Below are 23,304 nucleotides of genomic sequence, written 5' to 3'. Positions count from 1 at the left end.
GATGCTGATTTTCGGTTGCTTTTGATTTCTGAATTTTCTTCCTCGAAACTCCTCCTCGTCTGTTCGCCGTTCCTTTCTTAGAAACAACCCCCGCAGTGAGAGAATCTGGTACCCTCGAGGATTCGCACTCCTCCCCCTCAAGTTCATTTTGAAATTCCTTCTCTTTCTCGTTTCTACTCCCTTCATTGATCTCTCTACCTCTAGTCTCTGGCTCATTTAAAGGCGATTTATCAGTCCCTTCGGAGGAAACCCGGTGGACTTGGCTTCCTTTATCTGTGTCAGAGTAATGTAAGAACGGGCCATTAGTTTCCACCACCTTCCTCTCGAGTTCCGAGACGCCGTTTTTTTGAGTAACCGAATCGTTTCCTTCACCGTCCTCTGTTTCCGACTCGACAATGAAAGCCTTCGCCGGAGACTGTGAGATATCTTGTAAAGAACATTCTGAGTCAGCATCTTCGTCCAAAGACCACACCTCCTCCTCCGGGGGAACGAAATTATAGTGCATTTCTTCCACCCGGATTTGGAACGAAGCACCGTCGATTTTACATTTCAATATGTTTCCGATGGAGTTGAACCCAGTAGACATCTGTATAAAAGCCACGTCCAGCCTCTCTTTCGTTCTTGTTTTTTCTTCAATTTTCAGAAGCAACCCGAACCTCGCGCTTGCCGTACTGAAGAAACGGGAATTCCAAACATGTAGCGGGACTCCGGTCCATTTAGTCCAGACAACTCTTTGATAGTTGATATCAACAGATTTCCAAGGCCTCCACCACTGCAACCAAAAGTCTCTCCATTCGTTGAGCTTATTGAGATTTTCCTCGGTCGTCTGCTCGTTGCTGCTTTGGATTAGGACCATGTTGCCACCGAGGGAGTTCAGCTTAAAACAACCTGCGCATTCACTATTTATTTCCTCTCGAACTTCCTCCCAGAGAAACTCAGATTTAATGTAACCTGTAAAAGCCCCATTAAGCCAAACCAAATCTTCTTCCGTCGTCTGGAACTGTAATGTTTCATCATCAAGTTCTTTATCATCTTTAGCACCTGTAAGAGCTTCCTTAAAGGAGACACCTGCGTGCCTATTATACACCTTCATGGTGCATGGCTGTATCTGTTCCAACTTCTTTTCTTTGACGCTATTCTGCTCATTCATTCCCTTCTCATCAACCCTTTCGAATTTAGGTTTATAATCCCTTTGGAATTTAGGCTTATAAACTCTAACCTTATAACTGCCAATCCAAAGTTTGTTGAGGTCCATCAGTAAAGTCTCAGACCTCTCCACCTTTTCGAATCGAACAAAGCCGAACGGTCTTCCCCAAAGATCTCTCTTCCTTGGGCAGTATACATCCACCGTCTTCGCAACCGTCTCGAACTTACGTCTGAGAAAATCAAGGCTGCAATCCTCTGGGATGTTGTTAAAGAAAAAGGTTGTAGTGTCATCACGTTCATTCGAACTCCAATCTCTCCTCCCATTCAAACTGCTCCGATTCCAGCTTCTTGCCTGTTTTCTCTCGACATGTTTTGGACCAATCCCTCTTCTTCTCACCACTCTCCACTCTCTCTCGCTCACTCTAGGCTCCATTGTAGAGAAAATCACCTGTTTTATGTAGTAATCAACTACAACGAACAATACATCAATCTAACCAAACAACTGTAAGATAAGCTGTCCTTAAACTTTGCTAATTTCAGTTCAAGTCTTGTCCATTCGTTTCACCATGGCACATTCAATTCATTACACTTATCCTACAATACATTCAACCCCAACAACAACCCATCTGCTTGAAAACCTTCAAGGTAATTTCCTGTCTCAATTACTAAATTCAGTTCGCATCTATATCAACTGCACATCACCCGAGATAAGGAAGTAGAAATTAGCTTTTGAATAGGAAGGCCTGACTTGCGGATCTGGACGCTGTTCTTTCATAAAGAGTCGGAAGGCCTGGCTGGATGCGCGTTCTCGCCGGACTTGAGGGCTGCGTTGAGCCTGGAGGCGTGGTCTCGCCGAAGTGGATAGTCACGCTGGTCTGGAGTCGAAGGTAGCTACCACAGAGAAAGATGTCGCCGATCTGTAGTCGAAGGCAGACTACTTCTGGGCAGGCAGATCTATGGGCGGATCTGGCGAGGTGGCTTGCGCAATTGATCCCTCCACCGGGCAGCGCCACGACTCGCGCCTGGGCTGGGAGAACAGTACGGTTCCGAAGGGCAGAGCGGCGCCTGGGCTGACTGGCGTGGGTAGATCCGGTCCAGCCGTAGAGCAGCGTCGCGCGGTTCCGGAGGGCAGAGCGCCGGAGTGGATAGTCACGCTGGTAGTGGACGAATCCGGCGCTGGCAGCAGAGGCGCGGATCCGGTGAGGCACAGGCAGCGGCGCGGGCAGCAGGGCGGCGCGCGGCGGGCAGCGGCGCGGGGGCTCGGCGGAAACGGCGCCGGCGAGGCGCTGTGGAGATCTAGCAGAGAAGGAAACGGCGCTCTCTCTCTCTCTCTCTCTCTACGATTTTAAAATACCCCTAATTAATCGAATTTATAACTATTATGGGTATATAAATAAACTTTTTAAATATATAAGTTAAAAGAAATATCAAAGAAACATGACCTTTAATCTATTTTTCTATTACTCCCTCCGTCCCACCTCAATAGTTTTTTTTTTTTTATCAGTAAAAATACTTCATTGACACAAAGGAAAAAACCTTAGGTACCAGGGGTACCTAAAACATTACAAAATAGAAAGTTTGTGTTCGCATGAACACCAAGAAGAGAAAGAAACATTCACATCAGCAATTTGGTATATCTTGTTCCAATTCCAAAGTCTACCCTTAATCTCCAAAACAAGTTGCTTAGCATCCCACACCCTACCCTCAAACCTGCTCTTGTTTCTACACTTCCAGATCAGCCAAACAGTCCAGACCCAAAGTGCAAGAAGCAATTTTCTCCCTTTTTTTCCTTCTAACTCCATAGTCCCTTATTCCTTTTTAGATGTCGCACAATATAGTCCACTTTCTAAATTAAATTAGCATTAAATTTCTTTTTTACCAAAGTAACCTTATTTTAATATAGAACATAGAATAAATAAGGGCAAAATTGAATAATTAAATATATTTTGTATTTTCCAAGTACAATTTGAATTTTTCAAGCACTATTTATTGCATTTTCTTAATATGTGTGAAAAAGAGAAGTGGACTATGGAGATGGGACGGAGGGAGTATAATTTTATTGTCTTCTAATTTTTTTTCAATGAATTATCCAATGCTATTACATTAAAATATGATTTATTTTTAAATTTATATTTATAATTTATAACGTAAAGTAATTTTCAATCGAATTTAGATAAACTTCTAAATAATTACTCAAGCTAGAGAAACTCAATTATATTTATTTCTACATTTAAAGAAAGAAAATAAAAATTTCTACATTTAATCCTTCTCCTTACAAACCAATCATTCCCCAATAAATCGTTTACGAGTTAAAGTAGCATTAGGGAACGTGTGATCCACAATAAAAAATGGATTATGGAATGCCAAAAATTACAGAGGGACAGCTTTCGCAGTCAGCGTCATCCCATTTCCTACTTGGCGGCCGTGCGTGGTGGGCCCACCAAAAGAGAAATTAAAAATACTAACATACCATTTTCAAAATTTATCCAAGTTTTGTTGAGTTTTTATTAATTTATGTGTACATAATTTGTAAGAATGCTCATTTGATATTGTGTTTGTAGCAGCTTTTGTTTGACCGAGGTGCAAAAGGAAGTTGACTATTTTTTTTTTTAACATTCATACCTTATAAGTTTTGATTTATTTAAACTTGCGGGCCAACATGTATTAATTTTTCATTCAATGATCCATTCGAAATAACAAAATTGGTATAATAAGTCATATCTTTCCGTAGTCCTGACATTTTAAAATGAGCAACATCAAATTAAGTGAACTAGAACTCCAAAATTTTAATTGAAATTGCAAGTTAGTGCGTCATGTAAGTGAATTTCTGATTATAATTAATTAGTTTGCATTTATCTCTCTTTAAATTTTGACCATAACATGAAAATCCATTACATGCGTGTGCACTGTCTTATCTTATACTCAGAAGATTATGAAAGAAAAACTTAATATTTGCTTGAAAATAATTCATGATCGTTAACAAAAAACTATAATTATAGTAATTTAAATATATCAAATTAGTATCAGTTGCATATGTTTATTGATCATCCAAAATTACCCATTTAACTCTAAAAGGTGTAGTTGGAAAACATATTAATACAGGGGCGTTTATTTTGTATTATTGATAAAACGGATGATTGAATATTTTTATTTTCAAAAGTAGGATTACTCGAGTCTAGCCATTTTGATGGGATAAAAATAAAGCAAAATCAGCTTAATGATAAAAATAATCAAAGAGTTTGAGATATTTTAAAGTTTCAATCCAACAAAGTAAATAAGGAATTAATCTTTTTTTTTTTTTATCTATCAAGGCTACTCCTTTAAAGTAAACGTTCATTCATGAAGTACATTAAAAACTTTATATTTTATTTTTTGTATTTCATGTGATTGAATTTTCAGAAAATCTCGAAATGAATTTTGCAATTTTTGGAAGAGTCGTTGTAGAGAAGAGCATTATTTAACCGAAAGGGCCCTAAATAGTTACAGAATGAATTTTGCATATTTCCGTATTTGGTATATAATTTAGCACAACATGATTGGAGCCAGAAATTGTCTTTTTGATGCTACGGTAAAAGGAAAATTACGTGAAAAAGTGACAAGGAACCAAACGTAATATACAGAGAGAGGGAGAGAGAAAGACAAGGTTTGACCATCAGCATCCCTTCTCTCTCTCTCCGCAACGACTTCCCACTCCTTTTTCCCATTCACGGACCGTTGATTTGAACAATCTACCCCCAAATTTCACTGCCAAAAAAAAATCAAAACGCACCTCACAATTTGAGCAAACAGTAGAAAAAAGAAAACAAGACTCTGTATCCTAGTTGCTTGCATTCCCCAAAAATCAACCCAATTAATTATCTCTACTTTTTAATTTTTCTGCTGCTGCTCGGTTTCCGTGTCGTTCTTGATTTCAGTTCTTGCTTCTTTCAGCTAGATTCATCTCAGCTGAAGCTTGAACTGGGTGATTAATAATTGAGATTCTTATTTTCTTTTTCTCTCTTTAATTCAAGTATTTACTTTCCTTTTTATCCCTGCTGGCTAGCAAGCTTGTATAATTCAAATTATAGAAAGCTGGAACTTGGTGTAGGCTTTATTTATTTACTTTTAATGAAGAATTAGGTTTTTAGTTGGTCAATTTGGTGGTAGAAATTCTTATGGATCGGTGGTCAATGGCCATGATCTTTCGGGCGGCTTATCTCTTCTTAATTCTGGTGTTTGCAAGATTTTCGCAGGTTTCTACAAACGTTGAAGGTCAGTTTTTTTTTTTTTTGGATTGTATGTATCAGTTTCTTGGCTTGGTGAATTTGATTTAGTCAATTGCACGTTGACTTGAAATGAGTAAATTGATTGGTAATTTTGTTATTACATTGTCCTCGAAGTTCTGCATTTCTGAGCCAAATTAATAAGATTGACAAAACTTCTACACGATGTTTTGTCTATGAATAGAATGGTTTATTACAAAAGGAGGCGTTTAGAGTGATTCTCAACATTCAAAGGAATGTAAACGATGTGTGGATGATCGCAAATGAAAAGCACATTTGTATTGATTCTCAGCTTAAAAGGAAAATCTTGATGATTGAGAATGCCACTTTTGTTTTAGCTGGAAGTTGGAAAAGCATTTTCGCTTTTGCTGATTTAGTCAAGTTTCTCTAGCAACTTAGATTTCGCTGGAACTGATAGCACGGTGATAGTGCTATAGTTTTTCACTCGTAGCTTATCAACGTTCTGAGAAGTGGACTATGTAATGGAAAAGAAAACATTGTATGTTGCAGGGGATGCGTTGAATGCACTGAAGATTAATCTGGCCGATCCTAACAATGTTCTTCAGAGTTGGGATCCGACCCTTGTCAATCCTTGTACATGGTTTCATGTCACATGCAATAGTGACAATTTTGTTACGCGTGTGTAAGTGTGGCTTTATCACTCTCAAATCAGGATTTCTCATTCGCTTTATTGAAGTGTAATTGGAATGTTAAATATGTTGGTGGTTGTCTTACACAGTGATCTCGGCAATGCAAATTTGTCGGGCCAATTAGTTCCACAGCTTGGTCAGCTCCTTTCTTTACAGTACTTGTAAGCCATTCTTTGCTTATCCAAATTCACCTTAATCTTTTCATGTATTTGTTTTTGTGGGCATGGTATTCACTCTTTTTTAATACCTGATGTTAGAGTACTATGAATCTCACTCTCCATCTCTATTCTCTATTCTTTCTTCGTCTTCATCTTGGCAGGGAACTTTACAGCAATAATATTAGTGGAAGGATTCCACCTGAGCTCGGAAACTTGACCAACTTGGTTAGCTTGGATCTTTATCTGAATAGACTAACTGGTCCGATCCCAGACACACTGTACAAGCTTCAGAGACTACGTTTCTTGTATGGGTTTCTATACTGATGCTCTCTAATTCTACATTATGTCTTGGTTTTTTTTAAAGGTGTTATCCTTTCTCCATCGGTAGGATGCTTACCATTAAAAACTAGGTGGCGTATGAGATTTAGATTGTTCTGCTTACATACAAGTGGAGTAGATTTCTTGAAGGTTTTTCTTGCTCTTTTCCAGTAAATTAAATTTATAAGACCTTTTATACTGAATGATATTCAAGAATGAAAAAGGGGGCTTACACTGCTTTGTTAATCAGATGTTTGAGTTTTTTCATGACAGTGTGCTACCTGTAACACAGATTCATTTTGTTCTATCTGGTAGCGATTGCTGTACAAAACTAAATGGTATCTGTCTATCTTTGCAATATGTAGGAGGCTCAACAACAACAGTCTGACTGGACAAATACCCAATTCTCTGACTACCATCGATACACTACAAGTCCTGTAAGTGGGAACAAGCCAATGAATTTTCTTTTGTCTGGTGCTCTTACTTCTCTTTTAAGTCTTTCACTTCTGATGCTCATTTTCATGTTTATTTCATGCAGTGATCTGTCAAATAACAATCTAACAGGACCAATTCCAACTAATGGATCTTTCCAGCTTTTCACTCCTATCAGGTTTAATGAGTTCCTTCTTACTTTGAACACCAGAGATGCATCACATTGTTACTTCTGATTAATGTCTTTCTATCTTTCAGTTTTCAAGGGAATCAATTGGATCCTCTTCCTCCACCACCACCTTCAGTTCCACCGACAACCCCTTCTGGTTCTGGAGGTCCGTAAACCTAATCTTCATATGTATACTCTTATGAGTTTTCTTGTTCTCCATACTAGCTAAAATGAAGATGTTTTTTGGTTTAATCAAATAAATAAATAAGAACATATGTTGAAGTCGGGGGTTCTTTCTTGTATGCTGAGCTTTTTGTTGTTCAGAAGCCTTAGAATTTCTGTGCAGTGTGTTCACCTGAATAGTTTTCTCCATATATGTCTTGGTACTTTTTCAAGGTTATGTGTCGTTCACCAATTAATTTCAGGTTCAAGGAATTATTCTTCATCTGTTTCTGTAACGACCTAATATATTTAGACTTTTCTGTAATGACCTAATTATGTTTAGAGTTATATCTGAACTTCAATAGATTCTCTTATTTAATAAGAAAAACTGTCAGCCCCATCACGAATTTCATATGCACATTAGCTTTATTTTCCAAAAGATCTAGATGTGTACTGGATGAAAAGCTTTGCATTCAACAAAAAATATGGATTAAGTTTGGAAGTTAGATCCGTTATATCAGATATTGTTTTACCATTGCAGTTGGCAACAGTGCTACTGGAGCAATTGCAGGAGGAGTTGCTGCTGCAGCTGCCTTTCTATTTGCTGTTCCAGCGATTGCACTGGCTTGGTACCGAAGACGGAAGCCACAAGATAATTTCTTTGATGTTCCTGGTTAGTTGATTGACGAAGTATCTTATCATCACCTTGCATATCTCATCAGTTTTTTCTCATTCGTCAACTTAATTGCAGCTGAGGAGGATCCCGAAGTTCACCTGGGTCAGCTCAAAAGATTTTCCCTACGTGAACTCCAAGTTGCTACAGATAATTTTAGTAACCACCATATTCTTGGGAAAGGTGGATTTGGTAAGGTTTACAAGGGCCGATTGGCAGATGGCACTTTAGTGGCCGTCAAAAGACTCAAAGAAGAGCGTACTCAAGGTGGAGAGCTACAATTCCAAACGGAAGTAGAAATGATCAGCATGGCTGTACACCGAAATTTACTGCGCTTACGTGGATTTTGTATGACGCCTACTGAAAGGCTGCTTGTTTACCCTTACATGTCTAATGGGAGTGTTGCATCATGCTTACGAGGTAGCAATCTCATCTTCTTTTTTCTGTTTTCACTGTGGGTGACAGGACTGGTCACTTATTTTTGTACAATGCTAGATCTGTATTTGTGGTATACTGAGCTTTTCGTTTCACCTTCAGAGCGAAAACCAGATCAACCTCCGCTTGATTGGCTAACAAGAAAACACATAGCACTGGGCTCTGCAAGAGGACTTGCTTATTTACATGATCATTGTGACCCGAAAATTATTCATCGTGATGTCAAAGCTGCCAATATATTGTTGGATGAGGACTTTGAAGCAGTTGTTGGTGACTTTGGGCTGGCCAAACTCATGGACTACAAGGATACTCATGTGACTACTGCCGTGCGTGGAACGATCGGTCATATAGCTCCTGAATACCTGTCTACTGGAAAATCTTCTGAGAAAACTGATGTGTTTGGATATGGGGTCATGCTTCTTGAACTCATTACTGGGCAGAGGGCTTTCGATCTTGCTCGGCTTGCTAATGATGATGACGTCATGTTACTGGATTGGGTGAGTTAGTTGAAGTCTTGAGACATTTTACATTTCATGTCTGATTTCAAATGGTATTTATTTTATAGTACTTGTTGTAATGATCTCAGGTGAAAGGACTTCTCAAGGACAGTAGATTGGAACCATTAGTCGACAAAGACCTTGAGGAGAAATACGTTAAAGAAGAGGTGGAGCAGCTTATCCAAGTGGCTCTGCTCTGCACGCAGGGCTCTCCGATGGAACGTCCCAAAATGTCAGAAGTAGTGAGGATGTTGGAAGGCGACGGGTTGGCCGAGAGGTGGGAGGAATGGCAGAAGGAAGAGATGTTCCGTCAGGAGGTTCAATCACACGAATTTGGGCACTGAATGGATTATCATGGATTCCATGTCTAATGTCCGTCCCGACGAACTGTCCGGGCCGAGATGATCAGCCCCAGCGTAGGGGAGATCAAGCTTTGTATTTGGTTCAAGCTTTTACAGTTTTGTATATGGTTATCTTCTTCTACCCCTTGTTTTGTTATAGATCTTCTGTTTTGTTTGTATCCCCAGAATTTTGTTGATGCAGGGAATGTCTATACCTCATAGGTGGCCATTTGTAATTGTATGTGTCGAAACTGCAGAGAAAAGCAGCAATGTAATTATTTTTCGGACATTTTACACTGAATAGCCCAAAATGTTGTTTTCGTTGTTGGACCAAAATCACACATACGCTCAATATTGAAACAAAGGTTCAATGCAATTTATACTAAATCCAAACATTGTAGTTAAGTTGCACAGACACCATTCTCGATCTAGCCCTTTACAAAAGAAACACGACGTTATCTGCTGCTGCTATGTCGTAGGCAAAAATATAGTTGTCTGATACATCACTTTCTAGCCCTTGGTGCAACATCGACTTCCTGCAGATATAGACACGACGTGAGGAGATGAAAGGATAAAAACTTGAATATGGTTCAAGAAAAGTACCTGAGGCTGATGTAGGTATATGTTTGTCTTTGCTGTTGCCGGTTTGTGATTTTCAGCCCCCTTGCTCCAGTCATAACAAGCCTAACACATTCAGCATCTCTTTTTTAAATCATATTTTGCTAGAATCAGTTGTTAACGAGATAATAAACTTTCTGATTCTGAAATGGGCAATAAAGCGTACCGAATATGCAAAGATGGAACCATCGTGGTTAAAACTGCTGCAAGTTATTGGCTGATTGCATCTTAACATAGCCTAACATATTCAGGGGAAGTGAGACAGAGTACTTAAAAGCTTTGCATTTTTAGATAGTCGTTCACTTATATACCTTGAGCTTCTGCTTCCTATCTATGTCCCAAAAATTGAAGGCTCCATCAGACCCAGCAGTAGCAACTGTGTGATGTGTCTGAGATGCAGAAGATAGTAGCATTATTCACCATAAGAAAGAGAAAAAGAAACAAGGAAATCTAGACAAAACTGTATCTGGCCTAATGAGAATTTGAATAATCTTTTCTTACAGGGTGAAAATTCAGTGAGTTGACGGAGTAAACATCCTTGCCATCCCTGTGACATCTGAAGGTAAAGCTTTTACTTTTTTGTGACTTGTCAAGATAATGCACACCAACTCTTCCTTCGATTGATCCAACCTAGAAATACAAAATGCCATGTTCATCAGGGATACTACAATGACCAAATTCAGTGTTCAACAGTTACGAGTTTTACAGTTTGACATCACAGATTTTCAAGAGTCTTACCACGAAACCTTGCTTATCAGGGAAAGCAGCCAAACACCTAGTCTGGTAGATGAGGGGTGACAAAACTCTCTTATACTCGGTCTGCCATATTCAAAACAAATAATTCACCATGTATATCACCTCATAATTCTCATATGCATTTGGTATGATTTGCCATAAACAATAGATAATGCTAAAAAAAATATCAATATTGCTCTTCTGACAATCAGCCAGGACAAAAAATTGCAAGATAAGAAAGTATAAAGAATATAGTGGAATTAGAAAAGAATAAAATAAAATCAAACAGCAGCAGCAAGAATGCCTAACAACCTGAGGGTTCTGCAAATTGAAGACAGTCATATTTCTATCGGCAGTCCCAACAACCATAAGAGGATATTGAACTGAAAGTGCATAGCAGCGCTCTGGAAGTTGTTGTACCCAGGTTGGACTTTGCTGTCTTAGATCCCAATACCTGAAGAGAAAAAACAACTTTACTTGAATTAGACTATCCTTATAGAAGTAAGATGAGATATCAGAGTTTAAAATAGACTGCTTGAAAAAGATGGTCGACAATCAAAATAAGGTAACATTTCCCCATATTATCATCAACTAGCTTACACAGATATATCAATGTGAATCCTGTAATGATTCCTCTCCTCGGTCCTACCCATTACCATTGTCATTTAAGAATTCAAACCTAGCAACCCCTTAGTACTGTTACTAAAGCATATCATGATTGAAACCAAGCACCCCCTTAAGAAACTCAGATCTTATGAAAGGAGGAACTCTATTGAAGACACCAAAGGATTCACCTTAGCGTCTTGTCCCAGCTTCCCGTGACTAAGAGATTCATTTCTGGGATCCAAGAGAGTTCTTTAACAGGAGCATCATGCATGGCCACTGTAACAGGCTGCCCACCAGATGCTATTGGCCACATTTTAACTTGCCTGTCACAGCCTCCAGAAAAGACAGTAGAGCCATCATCTTTCCACGCAGAGCACAAGACCTGGCAAAGAAGATACAACTAAACAAGGAGCAAACAGAATTCAAGTGGTGGGAATCACAGGTCCATACAAACTACAAATTACCGGCTGCTCGTGTGATATTGATGCCTTAGGAACAGTGTTGAGATTGCTTCCAGATTTGATTACCTCCCAACATCGAACCTGAATAGGATTCATCATACGATGCACCAAGTTAGCTGTTACACAGCAACTAAAATTAAACCAACTTCCCCTTTTACTCTCAAATAAAAAAACCATTCCAGAAGCAATCACTAACAGAATGATTCAAATACAGAAAACAGAAGCTCCTGGCGTCTGCAGTCGGAAAAATTATGCAAAATACTAACCGAAATGGACGCCTAATCTTAATCTAATACAATGTCATAATTCATGTTGCTCTATAAAAACGAAGAAGGCAATGCGAAAAAGCAAAAAGAAAACAAATATTTACCTCATTATCCCACGAAGTAGCCACGAAAACATTTGCTTTGGGACTGAAGCTTAGGCTCGATACCGAATCACTAGGAGGCTGAACCACCTTCTCAAAAACAAATTATTGAACACAATGAACAACAACAATGCAGGATGATATTATCGATAGTTAAAACTCAAACCTGAAAAAAATCATGAATAAATAAGAAATACCTCAGTGGAACCGTTGGGATTTACATTGGTGGACGCGGACGCCTTGTCAAATCTAGCCATTAGCGAGATGACTAAGTTTGAGGCTAAAAGAGAAGCAGAAAAGTATCCCACGGAGATTGAAGAATTTCAGCAACTTTTGACGCACAAAAAATTGAGGAGAGAAAAAGAAGAGCAGCGGCTGGCATGTGAGAGGTGACATATATATGGTATTTGGAGGCAGAGGTTTACGCTGCGCGGTGTACGCCATAGCGTTTGGAGAAAGCTACAATGTCCCTGCGCCTGCGGCAACCACGCGCGCCAGACATTTGCAGTTTCAAGTTTGAACCAAAGTGTTAGTTATTTTCGCAGAAAAATAAAACTATACTAAATTGCCAAAATCTAATGGAGTCATATTTACTTTAGACTGAAAAAAGAAAAGAAAATCCAATATATAAATGGGTAAATTTAAACACACAATCCAATTTTCTCACTCTAACCCCTATTTTTGTAAAAAAAAATAAAGATTAATTATGATTGTATTGTTATACTAGCTCTTATAATCTCCATTTAAAATTTATAATAAATTTGTAACAAATTAATAACTTTATACACTTGAATGGATCTTAATTGATCCACTCAAACCCAAAATCAGAAATGAAGAGCTCATTAATTAAAAGTTGTAACAAACTATGAACAAGTATATGTACTCCACAGTTGAAGCAGAAGATGAAAAATAAAACAAAACAAAAACTAGTATTTTTGGTGGATTTTTCAAGAGTAGGTTTGGTGTGTATATAGAAAATTTTGGCTAGGGCATCCCATATGTTGTGAAAGGTGGCTTCGAATTTGGCTGCAATTTCGATTCCTCTGGCGGTCGATTCCTCTGGCGGACGATTCCTCTGGCGGTCGATTCCTCTGGAAGATGATTTCTTTGGCGTCATTCCTCTGGAGTCATTTCTCTGCTCTGGAAACTTTTCCACGCTGGTCAGAGGAATAGCATGAGTTGTGCAGATGAAGTATTATAAGTCGCGTTTCTTATTTACTTCATGTATTACGTTTCTGATGAAGCGGTGTCGTTTCTAGCTCAATGTTAAGTGAGTTAGTTAGGGTTATAAATTCGATCTTTCACAGTTAGTTATGTACTGTAACAAGAAAGAAAAGAGTGTAGTTGGTGTGAGTGCTGTGTAATCTTCTTGAGTTGCGTTTCTCAAGATTTCCGGTCACGTTCTGTAATTCCGACGAGCTCTCAAATCTGTCAATAAAATTTCTCTTCACCCTCCGTGGACGTAGGTCGTTAGTGGCCGAACCACGTAAATCTTCTTCTTCGTTGCATTCTGTTATTCTCTGTTTTGATCTTACATTTGGCGCCGTCTGTGGGAAGCTGATACACAACGATGACTTCGACTCGATTTGATTTCGAGAAGTTCAATGGGAAAAATGATTTTTCCATATGGAAGATCAAGATGGAAGCCACGCTCATTCATCAGGGATTGGATGATGCATTGAATGCCAAATTGGTGGATTCCAAGGAAGATGAAAAGGGAGGCAGGATGAGTCGTCAAGAGATGGACAAGAAAGCCCGCAGCGCGATCCTCCTATGTCTTGGCGATCGAGTTTTACGTGAGGTGTCAAGGGAAGATACCGCAATCAAGGTATGGAAGAAACTCAATTCTCTCTATATGGCTAAAACCATGGCGAATAGATTGTTTGTTAAACAACATCTATTTCAGTTCAAAATCTTGGATGATAAGGATTTATCTGAACAACTTGATGATTTTCAAAAATCGTTGGATGATTTTGAATGTGTTGATGGAGAGATGAAGGATGAGGATAAAACATTGTTATTACTGAATGCATTGCCTAAATCCTATGAGCATCTGAAAGATGCTCTGTTGATTGCCAAGGAGGATCTGATTACACTGGAAGATGTTCTTGGAGTTCTCAAAGGAAAGGAAAAGAACAAGAGTGCAGTAGATAAGCAATCTTCTCAGCATGAAAGCCTAAACATTCAGAAGGGAAAGCCCACTAAATTCAAGAAAGCAAATTCTCAGGGAAAGAAAGGTGCTCAACAGAAACACAAGGATGGTGATGGAGAAGATGTGAAAAAATGTTTTCACTGCAAGAAATCGAGGCACATTAAGAAGAATTGCTATTCTTGGAAAAAGAAAATGCAACAACAGGGCACAAATCAGAACCAGAATTCTGCAGATGTGGCTGAGGAGACAGAAAACAATGAAGCTCTGAATGTGATGAAATCTACTGTGGGAGATTCTTGGATTCTGGATTCTGGATGTTCCTTCCACATGTCACCCAACAAAGAATGGTTCATCGACTTGAAAGAGGAGATCATGGGAACAGTCATTTTGGGGAATGATCAGATTTGTCAAGTCAGAGACATTGGGAGTATCAAGATAAGAGTTCACAACAATTCTATAAGGACCTTAACCGATGTTAGGTATATCCCTCAGATCAAAATGAATCTGATATCCTTGGGAATTCTAGAAAAGAAAGGTTTTGATTTCAAGTCACATGCTGGATCCATCCTTGTTTTGAAGGGATCAAATGTGATACTGAAAGGCATAAGGAGAAATGGCCTTTATCATATGGATGGAAGCACCATTGTTGGAGAATCAGCAATAGCATCTCATGACAAAGGGAAGCTATGGCATGGCAGGCTGGGGCATTTAAGTGAGAGTGGCATGAATCATCTGGCTAAGAGAGGAATTCTTAATGAAGGTGGAGCATTCAAACTTGAAAGCTGTGAATATTGCACTCTGGCTAAGAGCAAGAAGCTCCCATACCCTGAAGGCAAGCATATTTCAAACAAACCTCTTGAATATGTTCATGCTGACTTGTGGGGCCCCAGCAGAACTGCCACGATTGGAGGAGAAAGGTATTTCCTATCCTTAATAGATGACTTCTCTAGAAAACTGTGGTTGTATGTGATGAAGTCAAAGGATGAGACCTTTGTGAAGTTTAAGATATGGAATCAATCTGTTGAAATAGAAAAGGAGTTGAAGTTGAAATGTCTGAGAATAGACAATGGTCTTGAATTCTTATCAAATGAGTTCAAGACCTACTGTGATGCAAAAGGGATCAAAAGGCATACCACCGTTCCAATGAACCCTCAACAAAATGGGGTAATTGAAAGGATGAACAGAACAGTCTTAGAGAGAGTAAGATGTATGTTGCTGTCAGCAGGACTACCAAAGACATTTTGGGGGAAAGCTGTATCTACTGCGGCCTATCTAATAAATAGATGTTCTTCCTCTGCCATCAACCATGAAGTACCAGAAGAGAAATGGTCAGGGAGATCAGTAAACTACAGCTATCTCAGAACTTTTGGATGTCTTGCCTATGCTCACATTAAGCAAGACAAGCTGGAAGCAAGAGCAAAAAGATGCTTATTTCTGGGATATCCTAAAGGTACAAAAGGGTACAGACTGTGGTGTTTAGAGCAGGGAGAAGGAAAGATCATTATAAGCAGGGATGTAACTTTTGATGAAGGGAAGATGCCCTATCAAAAATTGACTGATATTCTCCCTGAAAGACAGACAGAAGCAGACAGAGGTAAAGCAAAGGTGGAGGTGGAGCTGAATCCACAGCCTGATGATCCTCAACTCCAACGTTCCTCAGATGATGAAGATCAGGGATATGAGTCAGATATCCCAACAAGTCAAGAGCAGCAGGATCTTGGTCAATACCAATTGGCCAGAGACAGGGTGAGAAGAACAACTCAACCACCTATCAGGTTCAGAGATGAAAGTCTTACAGCATATGCACTAATGGTTACATCTGATACTTTGCATTCAGAACCAACCAATTATTCTGAAGCAATTAAGATTCCAGATAAAGAGAGGTGGTTGAAGGCCATGAAAGAAGAGATAGATTCATTGATGAAAAACTTTACATGGATTCTTGTGAACAGACCACTTGATCAGAAAACAATAGGATGCAAGTGGATATTCAAAAGAAAGATTGAGATGCTGAAACAAGAGATACTAATATTCAAAGCCAGATTAGTGGCAAAAGGATACACACAGAAGGAAGGGATAGACTACAATGAAGTTTTTTCACCTATAGTCAAGCACAGCTCAATAAGAATACTGTTGGCCTTGGTTGCTCAGTTTGATCTGGAATTAGAACAGTTAGATGTTAAAACTGCTTTTCTTCATGGAGACCTTGAAGAAACCATCTACATGGAGCAGCCTGAAGGTTTCATCCTTCCTGAAAACCAAGACAAAGTATGCTTGTTGAAGAAGAGTCTCTATGGTCTGAAACAAAGCAGCAGGCAATGGTACTTGAAGTTTGACAGCCATATGAGGAAAATTGGATATTCTAGATCTCAATATGACAACTGTGTATATATAAAGAATGCTTGACAAGATACAGTATCTTACTTATTGCTTTATGTTGATGACATGCTTATAGCAAGTAAGAGCAAAAGGGAAATTCAGATTTTGAAGAAAGATCTTGAATCTATATTTGAGATGAAGCAGCTTGGTGATGCCAGGAGAATATTAGGGATGGATATCAAGAGAGACAGAAAGAATGGGAAGCTGTGGCTGGTGCAGGAAGCTTATGCTCAGAAAGTTGTGAAAAGATTCAACATGCATGAAGCAAAAGTGGTCAGCATTCCTCTGGGGCCTCAGTTCAAATTAACTGAAAAGCAGAAGCCTAAAGATCAGAAACAAAAGGCTGAAATGGATAAAATTCCATATGCGAGAGGAGTGGGTAGTATCATGTATACTATGGTCTGTACAAGACCTGATCTTGGTCATGCTATCAGTGTTCTTAGCAGATATATGGCAGATCCAGATTCATGTCATTGGGAAGCCATGAAATGGATTATGAGATTTCTGAAAGGTTCTTCATCAACTGGTATTCTGTTTCAAAGGATAAAGGACTTCAATGGGGAAGCTCTAGAGGGATTTGTAGATTCTGACTATGCTGCAAATGTTGGCAGCAGGAGATCACAAACTGGCTATGTATTTTTACTATATGGTTCTGCAATATCTTGGAAACCCAGTCTGCAAAGTGTAGTATCTTTGTCTACAACAGAATCTGAGTACATGGCTCTCACAGAGGCAGTAAAGGAGTCAATATGGCTTAAAGGAATACTAAAGGAATTTGGGATTCGGCAGAAATCAGTGAATGTCTATTGTGACAGTCAGAGTGCCATATGTTTGACGAAACATAGCGTATTCCATGAAAGATCAAAGCATATAGATGTCCGACATCATTTTGTCAAAGACATTGTTGCTAAAGGGTTGGTCAAAGTTCTTAAGATTGGAACATAAGATAATCCAGCTGATATGTTAACCAAGGTTCTTCCTTCTACCAAATTTAACCACTGTAGAAGATTGATCAACTTGGTGTCATGCTCTGATCTCTAAAGTGGAAGAGATGCCCTGTAGTGGGGCATGGTTTTGAGGGGAAGGAGATACATATTTTGTTGGCAGCAATTTCTTGCCAAGGTGGAGATTGTTGTGAAAGGTGGCTTCGAATTTGGCTGCAATTTCGATTCCTCTGGCGGACGATTCCTCTGGCGGTCGATTCCTCTGGCTGATGATTCCTCTGGCGGTCGATTCCTCTGGAAGATGATTTCTCTGGCGTCATTCCTCTGGAGTCATTTCTCTGCTCTGGAAACTTTTCCACGCTGGTCAGAGGAATAGCATGAGTTGTGCAGATGAAGTATTATAAGTCGCGTTTCTTATTTACTTCATGTATTACGTTTCTGATGAAGCGGTGTCGTTTCTAGCTCAATGTTAAGTGAGTTAGTTAGGGTTATAAATTCGATCTTTCACAGTTAGTTATGTACTGTAACAAGAAAGAAAAGAGTGTAGTTGGTGTGAGTGCTGTGTAATCTTCTTGAGTTGCGTTTCTCAAGATTTCCGGTCACGTTCTGTAATTCCGGCGAGCTCTCAAATCTGTCAATAAAATTTCTCTTCACCCTCCAGGGACGTAGGTCGTTAGTGGCCGAACCACGTAAATCTTCTTCTTCGTTGCATTATGTTATTCTCTGTTTTGATCTTACACCAGACTTTGCTACACACAGGTGACATGGAGTTAATTTTGGCATTTAAACTTCTACCTCCATGATTGAAGATTCTAACCAGCTTACATCGATAATTCTATATATAAATTTTAAACTTTGATTTCAACTACTTTTTAAAATGGTTTTTCAAATTACTATAACTCTTCAGGCTAATGTGCTTCCCCTTTGTGTGATCAACATTTTAACTGAAACTTCAGAATTTTAGACTCCCTATGTAGCAACCATGTTTTCTGTTGATATACACATGAGATGAGAGGTTGCAATAAATAGGGCCAACTTGGTTATGGCACCTCTAACTCGGCTTCAAATTACAGCCCAAGGGTAGTGGCATACTTGAAGGGCAAACACCCTCAGTGGAGTCTCTGCAGCAAAGTATCAGTATGGGGAGGTAAACAAAATTTATTAATTTTCTTTATTGGGGATACAAAATATCTCTCTCTAAACAGATATGATGAGGTATTTTTACTTATCACAAAGCACTTACGTCCCTCTAGACTTCTAAAAGGGAAAATTAATCACCTGGTTGTTGGTCTAGCTGACTTGTATAACAAGATAGGGAAGTTTAGGGACTCGAGATTCTATTGTGAGAATGCCCTCCTAATCTATTGCTTATGAGGAAATTTCTAGTCGCCTCACCGATATCTTTCCCATATTTATGAGTCCAAGATGATGTTAAACTTTGTTCTTTCTTATATTGGTGTTCTTCTTCGTGTGTCTATGTAAGATTACGTTTCTCCTAGAAGCACATTCTTTTTTGAATTGGGGGCTATGCTGATGAAGTTATTATGGTTATTTATCAGGGTTATATGATTTATAAGTGAAAAGATTGTACGTTTTATTTATGAGTCGAACATGATTTTGAATTTTGTTTTTTCTTGATGTTCTTCTTCGTGCGTCTATGCAAGATTACGTTTCTTTTGGAAGAATCACATTCTTTTTTGAGTTGGGGGCTATACGGATGAAGTTATTATGATTATTTATCAGGGTTATATGATTTATAAGTGAGAAGATTGTACATTTTATTCTTTCAAATAAATTTTTATAAATTTATATGGGACTATAAGGGTATAATAGTATAATTGTAATTACTTTTATTATTTTTTCAAATAAAGGGTTATAGTGAAAAAAATTGAGGGTCGTGTTTAAAATTACCTTGTACTGTATAAATTGATGAGAGGATTTTACTTTATTTCATACATGGGCCTAATTGATTAAGGCCCAGTAGTCATATCTTAATAATCAATGATAACATTGTATCCGCCCTCTGCTTAATTGCTATTTGTACTACAGCCTACAATGTCAATGATTATTCGCTATGAAAAATTATTTCTTTTGATATATTTTTTAGTCAGTCGACTTTGATTTTGACAAATTTAATAAATGCTAAAAGATCCAATAACAGTGTGCTTTTTTTTTAATCATTTCGGTACATCTAACTAAAATATGTATTTTCTATTTTTTGGATAATATCCCTTCATATAATACTACAAGAAAGTGGATCCCCTCCTCCACACATAACATATTCATCAAATATTTATTAAAATTCATGTCATAAAAACAATGCACTTTTAAAATACGAATGGAATATATCTTGTATATATAAATGATACAATGTTGATATATACTTATATGGAATTAGACAAATGATACAAGCACTTTGTAGTTGGGGGTGTATGGAGTATTAAATAATAGGGTTAGTCTTGGACTCTTGGGTCAGACCGGGTCAAGGGCGCGGGTCGAGTGGGTCTGGGCGCAGGTGGGCTTGAGATGGGGCGGGTCCAGGCTTAAAGCAATTAATAAATTTGTGTAGAAATATTTTTAAAGATATCTTGTTGGTGTAGTGGTTAAGGCTTTCCATTTTCACCTTAGCAGTATTGGGTTCGAAACCCACTTTGTACACTTTGCTTTATTTTTGGCATATTTTGTTCTTTTTTTTAAAGCCTTTTTAGTGTTTTTCTTGTTTTCTTTTTCTTAGCTTTTTTTTTGTTTTCTTTATATAATTTATTCTTTAATTCTCTTTCCTTAATTTGTATTTGCATTTTCGTTTTCTGTTTTTGTTTCTATTGAGTTTTCTTTTTATTTTCTATCTTTTGGCTTAATTTATATTTTGATTATTTTTGTTTTATTTTTGCAAATTTTTTTTAATACCTAAAGTAAAATACTTGACTAAATACCTAGAAAGTACAAATTTTCATAAGTAGAAAATAATAATTATCGTGAAAAAGTAATAATTTAAAGCATTATATTTCTTTATATTAATAATTACTTTTTATTACTACAATGATTACTTGACCAAATAACTAAAAATATAAATTGTCATGAATAAAAATAACTATTGTCATGAACAAATGTGATATTTGTAAAACATTACATTTCTCCATATAAATGATTACTTTTTTCTTAAAACAATAATTACTCAACCAAACAGTTAAGAACAAAAGTACTAGCGAGTGAAAACAATATTACTTTTCTTCACATCAATAATTACTTTTACTAACAAAAATAATTACTTGAGCAAATAACTAAATGTAAAAGTTCTTATGAACAAAAATAAACATTATTGTGAAGAAAAGTAATGTTCCAAAAACATTACCTTTCTTTTACATCAATGATTACTTTTGCTTACGACAATAATTACTTAACCAAATAGCTAAAATTACAAGTTCTAGTGAGTAAAAATAGCATTACTTATCTTTATATCAATAATTATTTTTGCTTGCAACAATAACTATTTTTGCTTGCAACAATAATTATTTGACTAAATAACTAAAAGTATAAGTTCTCATAAATAAAAATAACAATTATCATAAGAAAATGTAATAATTTCTTGTGATAAACCTCTCTTCATCGTGAAAAATAATAATTTTCGTGAAAAAAAAATTAATTTTGAAATATTACATTTCGATCATATGAACAATTACTTTTTATTAAGACAATAGTTACTTTTTTAGAAACAATAGTTACTTTTAATAAGTATAAAATATACACTTATTAACACAAATGTATACTTATATTAATATAAGTAGTTACCTTCATTCAATATAAAATATTATATTTTTTAAACTCTAAACCCTGAACACCAAATCCTAAAACCCTGAACACTCATGAACCCTAATGGGAATATTTGTTAGGTCTGGAGGGGGGGGGGGAATACACATATAAGCTATTTTTGGAAATCTCAATTAATATAGAGATCAAAACGAAATTTCAAACACAAACTCAGACACCTGCTTACAAAAAAGAGTTTTGACCAAAACAGGATTGACGACTGATACTGAAAGACTCTTCAGTAAGGAGCTATCAGTTAAGTCACAAGAACTTAACTGATGCACGTAAGGCTTCAGTCGGGTTTGATAAACAGAGATGTTATAAATCTCACTGACTATCAGAAGATAGGTCAGTCAGACTGATAACACACGCAGCAGAAAACTTTTGTTTCGCAATAGCCTTTTGAGTTGAGCACGTTGTTAGTCTTAAGTTTCTCTTTGCAATTAACCAGTTTTCAGTTGATGACAGGAAGAGCACAAGTAAGAAATTAAATACTGAAAGCTGTAAATAACACAGAGATTTTTACGTGGTTCGGAAAATACTTCCTACATCCACGATCGGTTGATCAGACCAACAACTTCACTCTGCAAGTGCGTACGGGTGCACTGCAAACCGATGCTCGTGCTTACGAGTGCACAGCAAATCGAAACGTGTGCTTGCAGGTGTACACAACCGAAACAACTGAAGATCCAATCTTCAGTACCAACACACCTTGTTGGATTTCTCACTCCTAGCACGAACTGGCACTAGGATCTCACGGAGACAGATCTGAACTCTTTTGCAACTCAAACACTCGATTCTATCGGTCGAATGGAGGTTTGAAATCTTGCCAACTAAACTTCAAATAACAAGTTCTTTGGAGTTAGTTTGACCTAGGCTTTGGATAACCAAGGTTTGCCTAAGGTCTAAGAGAATTTATGTAATCAGCAGTTACTGATTTTTGGCTTTGAGATTCTCTTCTTCGATTCAAGCTTTGGAGAGTTTAAGCTTTGACTGAGAAACAATTTTGGCAGAGTTTCTGCTTATGTTGTTGAATCGGTGAAGATTGAAGTGATCCTCGAGCGCTACTTATAGGAGAAGTCTTGAATAGATCCGTTGGCGGAGAAGGTCTTCAAGATTTCTTCCGTTAGAGAGTAATTTGAACTTGGGCTAAGGCTTCAATCTTCGAGGTTCCTTGTTTGGTGAGAACGGCTATGTTCAAGAGCAGGAGATGCGACGTCTCTGAAAAAGTAATCACCAAATAGGAATGACCTCTGTAGAGAAAAAACGATCCTTAGATCTCTGCATTTAATGCGGCTATACTTCTGGATTACGTGGCTTCCTTTGAACGTTGAAGGTTCAGTCTGAGGAAGAATGTTTAACTGATACTTGACTTTAGTATCAGTCCGCTGATTCCACGTGGCACGCATTAAGTAATCAGTTCAAGACTGATTCTTCGACTGTTGCTTCAATCGGCAACTTCAGTCTTTAGTCTTCAGTCCTTCGTTCTTCAGTCTTCAGTCTTCAGAACAACAACTAAACTAGAAAAAGAACTCTAACACTTGAGTTCGAGCAGTTCTAGTCTATTACAAACGAAACCTATGGATTTTGGTATCATCAAAACAAAGATTAGGATATTCCATTAAGTTCCCAACAATATTTACTTTTAATTAGCATAAGATATACATTTGTTCGCACAAATGTATACTTATGTTAATATAAGTATTTACCTTCATTCGATATAAAGTATTATATTTTCTAAACCCTAAACCCTGAATACTAAATCATAAACCCTAAACACTAAATTTAAACCCTAATAGAAATATTTATTTTAATAAGTATAAAATATACATTTGTTAGCAAAATTGTATGCTTATGCTAATATAAGTATTTACATTCATTCAATATAAACTATTATATTTTCTAAATCTTAAACCCTGAACACTAAATCCTAAACCTAATAGGAATATTTACTTTTAATAAGTAGTATAAAATATATATTTGTTAGCACAA

At 37.5% G+C, this 23,304-nt stretch overlaps 2 protein-coding genes across 2 annotated transcripts; one reads left to right on the top strand and one right to left on the bottom strand.

Annotated features, from left to right (window-relative positions):
- The first annotated feature begins 4,697 nt into the window (after positions 1-4,697).
- LOC131018455 (BRASSINOSTEROID INSENSITIVE 1-associated receptor kinase 1-like) lies at positions 4,698-9,537 on the top strand. The gene is given in 12 exon segments (XM_057947175.1): positions 4,698-5,397; positions 5,919-6,051; positions 6,148-6,219; positions 6,378-6,521; positions 6,900-6,971; positions 7,073-7,144; positions 7,225-7,301; positions 7,839-7,970; positions 8,049-8,390; positions 8,508-8,902; positions 8,992-9,224; positions 9,226-9,537. Coding segments are annotated over 12 exon segments (1,851 nt in total). The 5' UTR covers positions 4,698-5,300; the 3' UTR covers positions 9,308-9,537.
- Positions 9,496-12,539, bottom strand: LOC131018461 (protein RAE1-like). The gene is made up of 11 exons (XM_057947184.1): positions 12,228-12,539; positions 12,034-12,120; positions 11,667-11,744; positions 11,391-11,584; positions 10,909-11,050; positions 10,600-10,680; positions 10,363-10,491; positions 10,173-10,250; positions 10,028-10,099; positions 9,847-9,927; positions 9,496-9,779 (listed from the first exon to the last, which is right to left on the bottom strand). Exons 1-11 carry the CDS (start codon positions 12,285-12,287, stop codon positions 9,747-9,749), a joined length of 1,035 nt encoding a protein of 344 aa, XP_057803167.1. The 5' UTR covers positions 12,288-12,539; the 3' UTR covers positions 9,496-9,746.
- Positions 12,540-23,304: the final 10,765 nt, after the last annotated feature.

The sequence above is a fragment of the Salvia miltiorrhiza genome, chromosome 1 (assembly GCF_028751815.1).
Source record: "Salvia miltiorrhiza cultivar Shanhuang (shh) chromosome 1, IMPLAD_Smil_shh, whole genome shotgun sequence".
In the NCBI taxonomy this organism is placed as follows: Eukaryota; Viridiplantae; Streptophyta; class Magnoliopsida; order Lamiales; family Lamiaceae; genus Salvia; species Salvia miltiorrhiza.
Note: the sequence above shows the minus strand (reverse complement) of the source record. Positions and strands in the feature narration are given on the sequence as shown.